At 40.0% G+C, this 13541-nt stretch overlaps 1 protein-coding gene across 7 annotated transcripts in view; it reads left to right on the forward strand.

The window, feature by feature from the left end:
- Nucleotides 1–13541, forward strand: part of adarb2 (adenosine deaminase RNA specific B2 (inactive)) — a 318324-nt gene that overhangs the window by 272946 nt on the left and 31837 nt on the right. For all 7 annotated transcript variants that reach the window (XM_077509148.1, XM_077509142.1, XM_077509143.1 and 4 more), the window contains 2 exons: nucleotides 2156–2242; nucleotides 3404–4356. In XM_077509148.1, coding sequence (XP_077365274.1) covers nucleotides 2156–2242; nucleotides 3404–4356 — 1040 coding nt within the window. The remainder of the gene's footprint in view (nucleotides 1–2155; nucleotides 2243–3403; nucleotides 4357–13541) is intronic.

Below are 13541 nucleotides of genomic sequence, written 5' to 3' on the forward strand. Positions count from 1 at the left end.
AGCAGTCTTTCATTTAGTGGTTTAGTGACTTTCGATATGAGGTTTGCCGAAAAACACAAGAAAATAGTGGTGCCAAAGAGTGATACAGACAAGAATTCAGTCAATGATTTCCCCCAGAGCCTGTTTCAGTCGCGTCTGCCTTCACTCATCTGACCCATTCGTTATGCTGAGCCATGGGGAAATCTGATTGGGCTCATTACCCTCTCCTCACAACTGATAGAAGAAGAGCAAGGAGTCACTCGCATCGTGAATGGACACACATCAAATTGTTGTCACTATCGGGAGCCTGCGGCCGCGTGCCAAGGCTCTCCTCCGCTTCTCCGACTGCGCCGGAAACAAACGAGCGTCGTCTCGTCCGTCTGTGTCGCACTGTGCGGCGAGGGGATGGACGCAGTGAGCTGAGACTTTATTGGCATGCATTGTCTCCTTCATTCATCCCGCTGATGAATGAGAAGGAATGGATGAGCGATAGTGTGAAGGGCACACAAGGTAACAGTGTCCACATCAGGCGTGACAGGTTTGATGAACTCTGCACCACAGAAAGGATTTTCAGGGAGACTTCACAACAGGAAGCTGTTTATCCTGAATGTACAGCCACATTAGTTACCTAGATAAAAGATTGGTTACAGACTTGGTCTTGTGACCACTTTTAGTTTTGGTCTCGTCTCGGCCTCGACCTCCAAAGGTTTTGGTCTTATCTCTGGCTTGACCTACAAAGGGTCCTGGTCTGTCTCGGTCTCAAGCTCCAAAAGTCTGTCTATACCTCCAAAGGTCTTGGTCTTGTCTCTGTCTCGACCTCCAAAAGTCTTGGTCTTGTCTCAGTTTCTACCTCCAAAGGTTGACTCTTGTCTCGGTCTCAACCTCCAGCAGTCTTACTCTTGTCTCGGTCTCGACCGCAAAATGTCTTGTTCTTGTCTTGGTCTTGGTCGGTGTGGTCTTGACGACGGCACTACTAGAAGGATTTGACGAACTCAGATACTGTATCTCCTAATGTTACAAATAAAATGTGTCCTGGTTTAACCACTGGTTAAAGCTAAACACTTTTAATGTGAGGCTACCCAAGATGGATTCTTGCATGAAAGTGTACCATTGCCCTTCAAAGAAATGGAATTGAATTAATAAAAACAAATACACTTAGTATTTATTAATGGATAAGTGCTTGTTCTGCAGATGTAATAGCCATTGATACAGCCTCTTCTTTGATAGCTGGCACATCACATTATTTGGAATCAAATCACCTTTACTTCATCAAATTTTAACGAAACTCCTAATATGGAAATCCATGTTTTAGTAAAGGCCCGAGAAACAGTATAGGCTGATTAGAAAATGGTCTAGTGGTGGTCCAGTGAGTCATTTAGCTCCAAATTGCTGCTTGTGTTTGGCTTTTGGCCATAATTAGGTCAGAATGCAAAAGGTTGTTTTGTGATGTTGGTCCATCAGGACCAGAACAATCCCAACCTCTGTGTTTAGAGCGTATCAGTGTGTGTCAGTGACTCATTCAGCCTCTCTAGTGCTGTTGAGCTGTGATGAGAGCAAGAGCTCACCGAGGGCCAATCTCATTCACAACCTTATGCTCTTATCCAAACAGGTTTATTGCACTGTAATGTTGAACCGAATGACACAGCAATTAGCGAACAGAAATGATTTTTGGTATTCTGAGACAACCGCAACCTTATCCTCATAGTCATTCCTCTTGCAAAACTTCCCTATCCTTCTCTCTCCTTCAAATCTCTTTTATTGATGATTAGCTGATGTTCCAAACACAGAGGGAATGTAATTAAGGTGCCAGACTGGTCTGTCAATTCGGCTCAGTACTGCATGAAGAGCACCAGACTAAGTGTTTGCTCTAATAGGGCTTCAAACTGCAAACAGCACGCATACCTGGACTACAGGGGGTCCCCTGGGGGTAACAGTAGACAATAGCTGCCTTCAAGTTAGCGCTAATAAGAAGGGAAGTTTATCACCAAAAGTGAAGGGTCTGTGTTCATGTTCAAGCATAGAAAGAAAGAAAAAAAAAATCACATATATAATGTATAATCACATAAGCTGTGTTTGGTCCAATGCTTATCAAGGCTTTTAATCGATTATACTATCAAAATCTTTCCAGCGCTGCCTTGCTCATGTTGACTGTGCATGTCCTTTGTCTCCCCTCCAGAGAAAGTCAGTATGCTGTCGGCATTGATCACTCCCTACAAGTACATAAGCCCTGGGACCAGCAGCACAGAGGATGAGGACAGTTTAAGTAAGTTTTCTCTCATTACCTTACTTGGTTGACATGATAGGGCTGTTACCGTTTGGACCAAAACATCTGGTCTAAAAGTGGTCATGAAACATTTTTACCAGAGGTGGGCAATAGAAAAAATTTTGCTGGTCTGTCATTCGTCATGTCTGCAGTCTGAGCACCCTTTTGTGACAATTTTTTCCAAGCCGAACTTCATCCTTTATTTAACCAGGTAAAGAAACCCATTGAGATTAAAAATCTATTTTCCAAGAGTGACCTGGGAACTAAACTGTAATCATCAAACCATCGTTTTTTTTTAACCATACTTCCATCATCAATTCTTGACCGCTATTTTAGGGCTGACAGACAGAGGTGGGCATTTCGTCAGTCCGTCAGTCATCAACAAAACGGGCATCCCTCAGTGACCGACTAAGAGGTCCGTTGATACTTTACGCGGTCGGACGGACAAAAACCCACTTCCGTCAGTGCTTAGTCCGTAATTTTTTTTGTCTTGTTTCTTCGTCAGTTTCTCGTCATTCGTCAGCAAAAACGGGCGGCTGTCAGTGACGGACTGATGCCCACCTCTTATTATTACATTTCAATCATTCAATGAATGATCAGGTTCTTTTTAATGAGTCATTAAATCCCTGGTTTCAAGACAAACATTCATCCAACAATTAACCTAACCCCATTCTCCCATTGCAAGTTCTGGGCAAGACATAAGCATTTTTGTTAATTTCCCATCAGTAATGCAATACACCACTTTGAAACTAGATTTGAAGAGCGTATCACAGCCATTCATCCTCTGCTCTCATGGAGGATAGAAGTGTGAAATAAAGCAAGCCACAGATCGTTCTCTCATTCTTTCACTGCGCCTGCCACTGGTGGAATCCCCACCCCCGTTACAAATAGGATTTTTACTTTGCATTGGCCACAGGGACCAATGTTTCTCACTTACAACAAGGATTTCCAACCAATTTAGAGGCAGATTACAGAATGATTTGGCAGATAGCATCCCCATTTTAAGGGATTTGTATTTTAAAACACTTAAATGTCTCCAAGCCCTGTGGTATGAGATTGGTTCATTATCGTTTCATTGTGTATCAGGTTGTTCAATCTGCCTGGAGAGATTTCCTAGATCCATTTTGTTGAGCAGAGATTAAGTACATTCTTTCTCTACAGGTACCAGCAGTGCAGAGGTGAAAGAAAACCGCAACATTGATAACTTGGACGATCGCTCTTTAGCATCCGCTGAGTGTCAATCACTCTTCTGCTCTGAATCTACAAGAAGTGGGAGTTCTAGTCTGAAGAGGAAACGGCCCTTGGAGGAAGACAACAATGGTCACTTGAGCCAACTCCGTCTGATCTACAAGAAACTGTCTTGGTCCGAGGCACCAAAGAACGCTTTGGTTCAGCTCAATGAGCTCCGGCCAGGTCTTCAGTATCGCATGGTATCCCAAACAGGTCCAGTCCACGCTCCCGTTTTCTCCATTGCTGTCGAGGTTAACGGATTCACCTTTGAGGGGATGGGTCCCACGAAGAAAAAAGCTAAAATGAGGGCAGCAGAGCAAGCCCTGAAATCGTTTATTCAGTTTCCCAATGCTCCTCAGGCCCACCTAGCCATGGGAAACATTTCAAACCCATCAGCAGACTTCACCTCTGACCAAGCTGGCTTCCCTGACACTCTTTTCAAAGAGTTTGAATCTTCCCCGTGCTCTGCCGGCCTCACTCTTTGCAATTCAGAAGCAGAAAGTCAGCTATTGTCAAGTGAGCTACTGAGACATGGACGCTTGCTTCGCCATACCTTGGACCTCATGGTACAGGCTCAACAGAGGTTAGGGGGGATTGTCCCAGAGCCAACTGCGCCCAAGAGTCCTGTGGTGCTGCTCAATGAGCTCCGCCCGGGGTTGCGCTATGCCTGTCTTTCCGAGCGAGCCGAGGGAAGGCGGCTCCGTAGCTTTGTGATGGCAGTACGAGTGGACGGACGGATTTTTGAGGGTTGTGGCCGCAGCAAGAAGATGGCCAAGATCCAGGCAGCCCAGTGTGCTCTTGAGGCCCTCTTCAATATCAGGACAGCTCCTGAAGGCAGGATCGGTCTGAAAACCAGCAGGAAGATATGCCCTCATTTACCCCAGGTGAGTACAGAATTCGCCTTCTTGTCCGTGTAGCTAATTTCTTTGGCACACACGCCAAATGTAGAAAGTCCTGTAATGGCATAAACTGCAGTCATGCAGCACATAACTCCTGTTATAACTAATACCAGACATCGATGGTGTATATGCCACGGAAGAGGCGGGACCTCCGACTTCCGTGATTTTGCACATGAGCTTTGATTCCGGTCCGGGTTGCGAACGCGCAACTGAGGGGCACAAAGTCGGAAGCACAAGTATTGTGACGCAGCCCACACGTCGCAAACCAAACCGGAACCAAAGCTGATGTGCAAAAACAGTCCCGCCTCTTCCGTGGCATATAACCCATGACCTCAACTTTGATGAGTTGTTGCTTTTGTCGCCGACAAAAGCAATGAGGTACTGCTCTTACTGTTTTGGATTTGTGGAAGTGGAAGTCAAACATTTCTTGACAATAATATTGTATATGTGACCTCACTCCTCTGAACATGACATTTTCATTAATATTAAATTTGTGGAATATGAGTTATGAAGCAAAATCCAGCCGTTTTTATCCATCCCCATGGGACGTCCATATTGCCACTTGATTTCGACTACAGATGACATCAATGTTGCTCAGGTCTCAGGTAACAACCAATCACAGCTCAGCTTCAGAAAACAGGTGAGTTGTGATTGGTCATTGCCGGAGCCCTGAGCAACATTGTTGCAAGCAGTTCATCTACCATCATATTCAGTCGACAAGTGGCAAAATGGCTGCCCCTAGATGGATAAAAAAAAACGGGTGGATTTAACTGATTAACTCATATTCCAATAATGCAATATTAACCAGAACACCATATTTAGACTTGTGGGGCCGCATAGAACGTATTACTGTCAAAAAAAATAAATAAATGGAGTTGACTTCCTCTGTTAAGAAACCCTTGTTGAAGCTGGTTCCCCAAAATACATAAATGATCCTTTGCTCCCTGAACAGACATCTGTTGACTCTCACCTTTGCTGATACCTCATGTCTGATTTATCCCTTAGTCGTGCATTAGAAGTTACATGACAAATGAAACAAAATCCACGTCAGGATGCAGTTAAAAGGTTTTGTAATTTTGCAAACTGTGTTGTGGCCTCACAGCGACTACAAGCATAAATTCAATCTGAGCATAGCAAAAATAGACAAACAAAACACTGAGCCCATGGTCATTTAGCCAAATACCCAAATTGCAATCAGTGCGAGGAAACTAGTTTTTGAGGAACATGAGGAAATTGGAAGTCACTTGCAAGATTATCTGTCACCTGTTGATGTTCTTCCAAACTTAATTTCAGCTGCAGAATTCCCTCTAAAGAAAACTACCCTAATTACATTTTCAGACTGATTTATTTGGTTGTTTGGAAACTTTAAAGCTTATCATTGGCTACTGGAAGGGCTTATAATCTTTTGTATTCTATTGTATTATCATATCCTTGTGGTGATGGGTAATTGTACTCCAGGCCGAAATCGTCTACAGTCGTAACAAAACTGTACTACTGAATAAAACGTCACATTCACTTCTTGTATATGTCCATCGTCTCCCAGCTGAAAGTCTTTTCTTGAAGGCTTTTATTGACACAATTGTGTCAGGCACATGCTGTGTAGTATTAACATCCTTTCCCATCCTCCAAGAAATAAACTGGCAAGTGTCCTTCCCCCGAGCATGACATCAACCTAGCAAACCTGCCCGTTTGCCTTGGAGAAACTTTTTCCTTTCTCCCCTCTGCCACGCTGTCTAAAGCGATTTTAAGAGGATTTGGCGCACCCGTTTAGTTCCAGAGAGCACTCTTTTGTGGAAATTTCTTGAAAGTCAGGCATGCTGTCTGCCAGACTCACCAGTAATTCATTTTAAAATGCGAAAGGAGGAAGGAGAAAAGTTCAACAATTTAGATACACGCATGTGGGAATAATTGTGGCGTGTTTGGAATGTGATGTGTTCAAGGTGTTGCTCGCAGTCGAGCACAAATATTCTGGCTTTATTTTTGTGAAGCAATCCATATGCCAAACACTGATTGCAGAGGAAATGGGCGACTGCCCTGCAGATGAGATGTGGAATATGTGCCAGCTGTAGTGTGGTGCTGTACTATGTATGGTTTTGTTGACCAATTTAGCTTATCTGTTATCTTTACCAAAAATGAATTTCAACATGTTAACATGGAACCATGAATGGAAGAGAAATAATGTAAAACGTGTCACCCCCACACATTTTTTTGAAGCAGTTTGAGACGTACTCTTAATATTAAATGCAGAAAAAATTAACACATACACATGTTGATAAAAAGCCTTTTTAATTAAGTGATTAATCATGATTAATCAAATAAGACGTGATTAATCTGATTAAAAAAATGTAATTGTTTGACAGCTCATATATATATATATATATATATATATATATATATATATATATATATATATATATATATATATATATATATATATATATATATAATTATTATTATTATTTATTTATTTATTTATTTATTTATTTTGTCAGGTCAATACCCTGTGGCATTATGGAAAAAAAATAGTTATTAGCATTTTGCGTACAAGTATTTTTGAATGTATTTGCCAGTCAAAGATGTTTAAATCCGCAATCGCAATTTTACGCTCACTACATTTCATCCACTAACTTCATGATAGTCAAACCGATCACGAAGGCATCCAGTGCCCAAACGCTCTACGTTTGTCCATAAACTGCTTTGTTAACACTGCAGTCGAGCAGGTCAGGGAAGGATTATATCCTTGGCCAGGGGGCATTAACCCCGGCGACCTCTTCTTAAAATCAAGGTCAAATCAATTTGCCTCTGAAAATACAGTTTTTACTTTTCACAATGGGAACGTGGTGTAGTAATCCGGGCACTTATTTCGAAGTGGAATGATTAGCCTTCTGTTCAAGCCGTAATTGGCTCTTTAATCTATCTCCCATTTCTGTCACAACGCAGTGCAGTGTTGCCATGTCGCCCGAGCCGGAAACATGTGCAGCATCAGTGAGAGAGTAGTTGCAGGTGCTTGTGGAAGGACAGCACAGAGGTTAGTGGTCAGGATGCTGCACTCTGCCACCTTGGATTAAGGTTCATTTGATTAGGGAAATGTGCTCTGCAGCACAGCTGAATGACAATTAAGGTTAATGAAGGAGAAAGTGGAGGAAAATGGCATAAAAAGACCTGAGTTTCAAAGCTGGCAGTATTATAGTGTATGTAAACAAAGCGTTACTACGGAATACTCGTATTGGTCGTGATATCGTCTAAAATGAAATGTGACAAAGTGATTTGATTCACTTAACTCCTCACAGATAGAGAAGGCGACAAAATGGTCAAGTGGAGTCATTTCTCTGCCTCCAGCGCAGCAAATTAAATATGATTTGAGACATGTGAAGGTGACCCCTGTCAGGAGGCGGGTCTTCCAACAGATTGCTTTCTTTGTCTAATCTCCCCCACTTCTAATCTGTCTCACTATAAACAGCGGTGACAGGCTGATCATTAATTAATATTGCCACAACAAATTGGAGACAGTGACCGAGCCAAGAAGCCCGTCTTCCAAAAAAAAAAATGTCGCAGAGGGAGAAGGTGTGAACGACACATTCGAGAGGACTTCATTACCAGTGTTGGTGGTGTTACAACCACAGCATGTGGACGGTGATGGCAGCAGATCAACACTAAAGTGACGGGCGCCACAGCACACCCACAGTCCTCTTGGGATCAGTTGTGATTAGCACACTAAGGTTGGAGTGCGAATAGCCTGACAAACTATTTGGATTATGAAGAAAATAGTCATCACGATTAATTTGGTAATAATCCAAATCAGGATTAGGGCAATCATTTTTTTGGGGACAAAAGAACGTTTCTAAACAAGTAAAAAAAAAAATATATATATATATATATATATATATTAGGACTAATAAATTTATTTGAAACACTATAATTATGAAAGTTCCTTCTCCCAAACAAGATTAATTAAACAAGTCATTTTAAAATACAAAAAATAAAAAAGTTGCAAATATATAAATTTAAACAACTTAAAATTAGTATTAATAATCTTTTATTTTTGTTTATGATTATGGTGATTTTATAATTGTGTAAAAATTTAAATTGCAATTGAATTTCAACGCCCTCGCGTCTATTTTAGGTTTCACAGAGTATAATGTACAATTGGCCAAATCAGGGCATCTCAATTATTTTCTGCTACCCACCCCTAGGTAGAACAAAATATTTTGCGCCATAACTATAAATAGTATTATTTGTTTATAAAATTGCTTTAAGTACACCTCTGTGTAACAGTGTATCCTTATTAACATAAAAAAAAAGAAAAAAAAAAAGAATCATAGATTAACTTACAACAAAGTACAATTGTATTGATTTTTAGCCTGTGACACCAAATGTTTGAAGTAGATCAATTTGCCTGGGGAAAAAAAAAAAAAGAGCACCACTGCCACCTACTGTAGTGGATGTGCAATTACACTTTATTCGAATATGGGGAAAAAACACCACAGTTTATATTTACTTTCTTGTAAAAAGGTTATTGGCCACATTAATGATTAAAAAAAAAAAAAAAGTTTTAAAATTATTTATTTGGTTTCATTTTTATACCACAAAAACCTAAAAATTTGAATGGGGTGTTTTGACTTTTTCTATCCACTATCAATACAGTAGAGAAAGACGTTTGAGCATCATGAAATTCTTGAATGCTGACTCTTTTGACCATTTTGAACCGGCTAGTTCGACTACAAAAAGTCTAGACTCCCAATACCTTAAATTTTGTAGCTGTCTAATTTATTCTTTTTTTAATTTATTTTATTGTTTACCTCAGACGTGCTTAGGTCGCGTACTTTAGGTAATTTTCCCCCGTGCTGGCAGAAACGCTTAATTCATATACGGTCTAGCTGAAAAATGTGGTATAACTACATTAATAAGTCTACGTGTTGGCCTTCTGGGATATGTTTTTAGTAGAAACTAGAAAGCATTGTCAAAAGCTGCAGCCACTTTCAAATAACTGTAGTAATAAAAATTGCACATTTGGTGATACCACACCTCCTCACTATTAAAACCTTTCAATAAATAAATCAAAATTGTTTGGCCGGAACAGTCGCTTGGGCGTATGGTGGTAACACGTGACTGATATTTTATTGTTTGACAGCCCTCCACATACAGCCTGCGGAGCTGCTCTCACTGCGAGGTATCGCAAAATCGAACGGTCATAAAAACAAAGCAGGTGTTCATCTGCGTTAAGGAAAATAGGGGCATTAAAATTATGTTAAATTAGTTCATTAAAGTTAATTAGTCATGAACGCATGAACTTAACAGCCCTAATCAAAGCTAATTATTGTCTGTGACCTCTGTAATTGATGTAAGAAAGGGGACTGCTGTGCATCTGTGAAGTTCTCACGCAGTCGGTTGCCCTTTCCACAGGCCACTTCACTCATAATAGTGGAGATTTGTGCATGTGAAATTACCAGATGATGTTTTTTTTTTATCTGAACAGGAGCGCAATATACATAGAAAGGTTAGTGTCATCCTCAACTGTCCAATAAGTGTGCAAAATATGACCTATGAGGATGTTAAATCTAACGTACCGCGTCAGCATGCAACTTTTGCGTGAAAATCCCCCAACGAGAAAGTATCAAAATGGTTGCTCAGGTCAGGTCGCTTGGCATTATAATGAAAAACGTCCCCTGTGATCTGTTCTGAAGACCCTCCGCTCGCACTGGGATGCGCTATACTGGGTCGTCATTGTTTGAGACCGTCCTGCGTGCTGGAGCAACAGTCCAATTCTCAGGAAGTCCTCACACTCCATGAAAAGCAGAACCAAGTTCGTTCCAATTTCACACGCGCTCAGGTAGCAAATGGCGACTGATAAATCGGGACTGTTGGTCCCGTGTGGCCGGTGTGGAGTGTGTTTATCTCTGGTTCTCAGGCAGGGGCGAGGTCTGGATGGTTTGGCCTTTTAATGACCTACAGCAATGGACCCGCCTGGCACACACGGCGACACATATCACGTTGTTTGTGAAAGCAACACACGAGCATATGTACAGTAAGCAGACTGATAGATGTTGCCCGATTTAAAAAAAACAAAACAAAAACAAAACAAAAACAACAACAAAAAAACTTTAACCTGCAAAACAAAAATAGATAAAATAATTTGTGCTGATTTTTATTTTTTTTTGCTGTGTGCAAAGCGCGCATGCTCAGTGCAAACAAAATCCCTACACCACCTAGCGAATGCTTCCTGCGCACTCTGTCAATAATGAGAGCGCCACTGCCCCCTAATGTAGCGGAGGTGCAATTGCACTTTATTCTAGGACAGTAAAAAAAAATAAAAATAAAAATAAAAAAGCATATTCCCCGAGGTCTCCTTGATGGAGTCTCTTGGGGGGGCACTATTTGAGAAGCACTGATTTAAAAGCATGTACACTTTATTTAAAAACTTCATTTATATTCCTTACGCTGATAATAAAGGATACTAGCAAATTGGGCGACCATTTTACACACAAATATATAGTAATATATATTTATAAATTTGTAATATAACATTTATTTGTTAATTTAAGGTAGCTAATTTGCATTTTTTAGAAAAGCTCTACAGTATATAACACACATTTATTACTTGCAGGTATTATTTTTAGTATATGTCTTGGGCCACTTAAATATGGATGACGGGCCACAAATGGTCCCCGGGCCGTAGTTTGGCTAAAACTTATGTATGTTAGATATGCAATAAAAGACCGTGATAGGTTACATTGTTGTAGCCCAGTTGAAGACAAATATTTTTGGCAAAATGATATATTAGCTGATTAGTTGCTATGCTTTATGATCTCTCAGAAATAGGTCTCCATATGACTATAATTAGCAGGATATATTTTTCCTGGAAGAAAAAAAATACGCTGAACGTGTAAAAGCTAACACATCTGTTACTTTTGTCCTGCTTTGCAAGACTAGACTCGCTCGGCCTCTCTGGGGATGATGGAATGGGTGACCGGGGAATACAGTACGCAGAATGTGTGTTGCCGTGGTGCCCGGGTGGGGTACAATGCTGGATCGCATGGGGAAGATGAGGGGCAGGCTGTGGGAGGGAGCGAGAGGTGAGGATGGATGGACTGCAGTCGGGGGGGGAAACCTCAGCGGAACAAAAGACCTTCAGGATTAATTAGGCGTCAGATTGGTTTCAGGGCACAGTCAGTTGCATTGAGAGAGAAAAGCAGAGAGAAAGTTTAGCATTCCGGGAAGAACTCCTGTCCTCAGCCCTCATATTTCAGACTGCCTGCCCATGAGTATACAACAGGCAGCTAGTTAAGACCTGTGCATTGCCTGGAACTATTGACTAATGGATGGAGCACCTTTTTCTCCATCGCTGTGTATTTTTACATTATTCCTCTGGGTAATAATGTAAGGGTCATACATGTAACATATAATGTTATGGTTGGATTGTTATGCCCCATTTAGGTGGTTCATATTTCTCAGATATCAGCAGTAACTTAATTCATAGCATACATGTTATGAAAACAGCATTTTCTGTTACAGAGGACCAAAATGCTTTTCTACAAATTTATTTATTTATTTATTTATTTATTTTTTGTTAACAAAATAAAATACCTGAAAGAGTTCCAATCCGATCATGTGATCATAAATCGGGGCCGATCACATGACTTTTAGCTGATCGGTATCAACTGGAATTTTTAAATGGTCTCAATTTCTAAAGTCAAGAATAAAATGTTTTACAGTATTTATTTACTTGATTTGAATCATTGCTTACTTATAAAAAGTTATTAAAGTTATTAAAGTTTTTTTCTTTTTTAATTAAGAAAATTTGGATGCACACTTTTTTTCAATATCAAGCATTGCCAATATATCAGATTAGAGACTCAATATCATACTTAAAAACAAATAACTCTGACGTGAGTGCATAAACAATGTAACCTAAACTGAAACTTCATCTTGTGTTTATAAAACTAATTAATACGATCTATAATTATAGTGACAATGTTTTTCGTTTTCTTTTTGTCGAATAATATACCTGAGCTTTTGGCGTTTATTTTAAATGTAATTATTTCAATATTGCATCTGCACAGAGGTAGGAAGGTCAAACAATTGTTTGAAATTGTAGTGGACTTTATTGTGTACTTGGTGACCTTTTAATTTTGCACTCAACAAACTCACTCAATTAAGCGTTTTATTGGTTTAGACACGCAAATATCTAACGCAACTAACAATGAAGCTAATAAAAGCAAAAACTAAACTTTTTTAAAAAAAAATAAAAAGTAACAAATCTGCTGTAAAAACTAAATAAAACAGAATTTTAAAAAATACCACTGATCTCAACCTGCATGAGATTTTGACAAAGGCTAATTTAACCAGCAAAACATTTATTTATTTATGTATTTAATTTGCATTCATGATTTTTCTTATTTTAATGTGTACAGTGTTCCTGAATCTTGGAAAGGAAAGCAAAAGATCTTCCATTTTCTGCAAGACCAAATCAGATTAGCAAAATGTTGTTGTTTTGATTGCCTTTGTTGGTTGGTATGAAACAAAAACTACATTTTATTAAAGCTTAAAATATTGGCGCAAATTCAAATACAAACATTTGTACAGGCAAATATATTTTTTCTCTTTATCGAGTCCATGCACGTTGTATTCAAACATCAGCGTCATCGTCCATAACCGAGGAATATTCTCACTTTATGGGCAAACAAACCCAAACGGTGTAAGCTCCATGATCTGTTTTTCCTTCGCTACTCTTCTGCCGACCTTTCGCATCTTGCTTTTTGTGCTGCCAGAAAATCTTCATTCCCGATTCAGGTCACAGGGATCACCTCGAAATTTGAAATGTGGATCTGGAGCAACCTTGTTAATGCTGTCTGTGTTGTTATTGTCACACCAGCACGTTTCTTTGACGTCGCGTCTTCGCCGCCTATACAGGAAGTGCTGAACTCTGCGTGCACGTGACAGCGTTGCCATGAATCATAATATTCAGTCATAATATTTTGTCACCAATGTAAATCACATCATGGAGGCTAAAGCATTGTACTGACAGTGATAGTCGTACAAATAATACCTTTAGTATTCTGTGCTTTTTATGCCCCATGCGTACTTCCTTATTGACTGTACCATCCATCTGTCACTGTGAATCTCCTGCCCTCTACCCCAGAAAGAATGTTTGAACACATTCCAGTTTGCAT

The sequence above is a fragment of the Festucalex cinctus genome, chromosome 20, assembly GCF_051991245.1.
Source record: "Festucalex cinctus isolate MCC-2025b chromosome 20, RoL_Fcin_1.0, whole genome shotgun sequence".
NCBI lineage: Eukaryota > Metazoa > Chordata > Actinopteri > Syngnathiformes > Syngnathidae > Festucalex > Festucalex cinctus.